Here is a 2,622-nt window from a genome sequence, read left to right on the forward strand (position 1 = left end):
GCCTTTTCTCTAATCCTAATCCTAAATCCCAAATCCCACGCGACTGGGATCACCTTCCCAACCGCCTCTTGAAATGCCTTTTCCCTAACTAATCCTAAATCCTAAATCCCAAAATCCCACTCGAGACTCACATCCCACCCGTTTCCAACTCAACCCAACCACCAACTAATCCTAAATCCTAGATCCCGAATCCCACTCCGAATCCCACTCGGAATCCTAAATCCCACCCGTTTTCACCTCCACCCAACCACCAACTAATCACAAATCCTAAATCCCAGTCGCGACTCACATCCCCTGTACCGCTCGACGGCCGCGGAGCAGAAATCGACGCAGGAATTGAACTTTTTGAAGCGGTTCAGGTTCCCTTCCTAACTCTTTAAAAGCCTTTTCTCTAACCATCTTTTAATCCTAAATCCTAAATCCTAAATCCCGAATCCCGAATCCCACTCGAGACTCTCATCCCCTCTACCGCTTGACGGCCGCGGAGGAACTGAACTTTTTGAAGCAGTTCAGGTTGCCTTTCCTAACTGCCTCTTGAAATGCCTTTTCTCTAACCACCTTCTAATCCTAAATCCTAAATCCTAAATCCTAAATCCCACTCGAGACTCACATCCCCTGTACCGCTCGACGGCCGCGGAGCAGATATCGACTCAGGAATTCAACTTTGTGAAGAGAATGGGAACACCCTCCTAACTGCCTTTAAAAGCCTTTTCTCTAAGCACCGTAAGAATCGTAAATCTCACTCTAGATCCCAAACCCCACTCTAAATCCTAAATCCTAAATCCCGAATCCCACTCGAGACTCACATCCCCTGTACCGCTCGACGGCCGCGGAGCAGAAATCGACGCAGGAACTGAACTTCTTGAAGCGAATGGGATCACTTTCCTAACTGCCTCTTGAAATACCTTTTCTCTAACCACCTTTTAATCCCAAATCCTAAATCCTAAATCCCAAATCCCACTCGAGACTCACATCCCCTGTACCGCTCGACGGCCGCGGAGCAGAAATCGACGCAGGAACTGAACTTCTTGAAGCGGTTGAGGTTGCCTCCGCATCCTCCGTAGGTGAAGGGGACGCAAGTGCCTCCCGCCTCCCTGGAGAAGTGCCAGCGCTTGTAGCCGTCCGAGCAAGGGCCCGGATCCGCAGCCATCTCGCAGATCACTGGGAGGCGATGCGGAGGTGGATTAGACGGGTGGATTAGACGGGTGGATTAGACGGTTGGATTAGACGGGTGGATTAGACGGGTGGATTAGACGGGTGGATTAGACGGTTGGATTAGACGGGTGGATTAGACGGGTGGATTAGACGGGTGGATTAGACGGTTGGATTAGACGGGTGGATTAGACGGGTGGATTAGACGGGTGGATTAGACTGGATTGCGGGTAGATTAGGGTAGATATGGTAGATTAGATGGTCAGATTAGGGTAGATATGGTAGATTAGATGGTAGATTAGGGTATGTCTGGTAGATTATGGCAGATCTGGTAGATTAGGGTATGTCTGGTAGATTAGGGTAGATCTGGTAGATTAGGGTATGTCTGGTAGATTAGGGTAGATCTGATAGATTAGGGTAGATCTGGTAGATTAGAGCTGGTAAATTTAAAAGGGTGGGTTGTGGGTAGATGATTTCAGAGGTTAATGGAGGAGTAGGTAGACAGGGAGAGGCAAGTGATTCGGAACAAGGTAGAGGTGGATTGCGGGTAGATCAGACTGGATTGCGGGTAGATTAGGGTAGATTGGTAGATTAGATGACCAGATTAGGGTAGATTATTGATTAGGGTAGATCTGGTAGATTAGATTAGGGTAGATCTGGTAGATTAGATTAGGGTAGATCTGGTAGATTAGATATGTCTGGTAGATTAGGGTAGATTAGATTGGTAGATTGCACGTAGATTATTTCAGAGGTTAATAGAGTAGGTAGGTTGGAGGAGGGAGGGCATTCGGAACAAGGTAGAGGTAGATTAGAGTGGATTGCGGGTAGATCTGGTAGAGGTAGATTTGATGCGTAGATTAGGGCAGCTTAGGGTAGATGTGGTAGATAATGGAGAAGTAGATAGACAGGGAGAGGGTGGAGAGTGGTTGCAGATCAACGGAATGCAATTCGGAACAAGGTAGAGGTAGATTAGATGCTGGATTGCGGGTAGAGCAAAGTAGATCGGGTTGGATTATATGGGATAGTGAAGAATAGCTGGTAGATTAGATTTAAGTAGATAAGGGGGGGGGGTATTAGTCTGAATAATGGGATAGATTTTGGTAGATTAGGGTAGATTTAGGTAGATTAGATGGAAGAAAAGATATTGGCTAGTAGATTCAAGTAGATTAGATGGAAGAAAAAAATATTGGCTAGTAGATTCAAGTAGATTTGGGTAGATTAGATGGAAGAAAAGATATTGGCTAGTAGATTCAAGTAGATTCAAGTAGATTAGATGAAGAAAGATTTGGCTAGTGATTCAAATAGATTAGATGGAAGAAAGATATTGGCTAGTAGATTCAAGTAGATTTGGGATTTTGGAAGAAAGATATTGGCTATAGATTCAGTAGATTTTAGATTTGAAGAAAAGATTGGCTAGTAGATTCAAGTAGATTTGCGTAGATTAGATGGAAAAAAGATATTGGCTAGTAG

At 45.1% G+C, this 2,622-nt stretch overlaps 1 protein-coding gene across 1 annotated transcript in view; it reads right to left on the bottom strand.

Annotated features, from left to right (window-relative positions):
• Positions 1–785: 785 nt before the first annotated feature.
• LOC119569746 (papilin-like) overlaps positions 786–2,622 on the bottom strand; it is a gene marked incomplete at its 5' end in the record, with an annotated part of 39,781 nt that continues 37,944 nt past the window's right edge. The window contains 1 exon segment of the mRNA XM_037917771.1: positions 786–1,161. Coding sequence (XP_037773699.1) covers positions 944–1,161 — 218 coding nt within the window.

This window comes from Penaeus monodon, unplaced genomic scaffold (genome assembly GCF_015228065.2).
Source record: "Penaeus monodon isolate SGIC_2016 unplaced genomic scaffold, NSTDA_Pmon_1 PmonScaffold_184, whole genome shotgun sequence".
NCBI lineage: Eukaryota > Metazoa > Arthropoda > Malacostraca > Decapoda > Penaeidae > Penaeus > Penaeus monodon.